The following is a 633-nucleotide window of genomic DNA, read 5'->3' as shown; positions in this document are numbered from 1 at the left end:
ATGGCGAGGGACTTCCCCCTGCCGCCGGTGGTCTTCAACGTGTCCACTCCCACTTTCCGCCAACGCCGCCATATCCCCGAGACCGTCCCCGCCCAACCACCCGCCTCCATCGTCGACGAGAAGCCGCTTCTCGAGGAGCTCGGCATCAACATGCGTCTGGTCTGGCGTAAGACGCTCTCGATCGTCCTCCACCCGCTCCGCTCCGCCGACCCTTCCATCCACGCCGACGCCGATCTCTCCGGCCCCTTCCTCTTCATCCTCTCCTTCGGCCTCTTCCAGCTCCTCGCTGGGAAGCTCCACTTCGGGATCGCTCTTGGGTCGGCCACCGTCGCGTCCCTCTTCCTCTACTTTGTCTTCTCAAAGATCTCGGCCGGACGCCCTGGCGGTCCCGACCTACGCAGGTGCGCCAGCCTCGTCGGGTACGGCATGCTCCCCATGGTCATCTTCTCCGCCGTCTCTCTCTTCCTGCCGCGGGGAGGTTGGCTCATCTTCGGGGTCGCCATGGGGTTCGTGCTCTGGTCGACCAGGGTCTGCGCTACGCTGCTAGCATCCACCGCCAAGGACCATATGTGCCTCATTGCCTTCGCCTGCTGGCTCGTCTACATGCTCTTCGCTCTTCTCGTCATCATTTGA

General features: G+C 63.7%; 1 protein-coding gene across 1 annotated transcript; it reads left to right on the top strand.

The window, feature by feature from the left end:
- On the top strand, window positions 1-633 carry LOC124697157 (protein YIPF5-like). The gene has a single exon (XM_047229788.1). It carries the CDS (start codon window positions 1-3, stop codon window positions 631-633), a length of 633 nt encoding a protein of 210 aa, XP_047085744.1.

This window comes from Lolium rigidum, chromosome 3, assembly GCF_022539505.1.
Source record: "Lolium rigidum isolate FL_2022 chromosome 3, APGP_CSIRO_Lrig_0.1, whole genome shotgun sequence".
NCBI classification, from domain to species: Eukaryota; Viridiplantae; Streptophyta; class Magnoliopsida; order Poales; family Poaceae; genus Lolium; species Lolium rigidum.
This window is presented reverse-complemented; position numbering and strand designations above follow the sequence as displayed.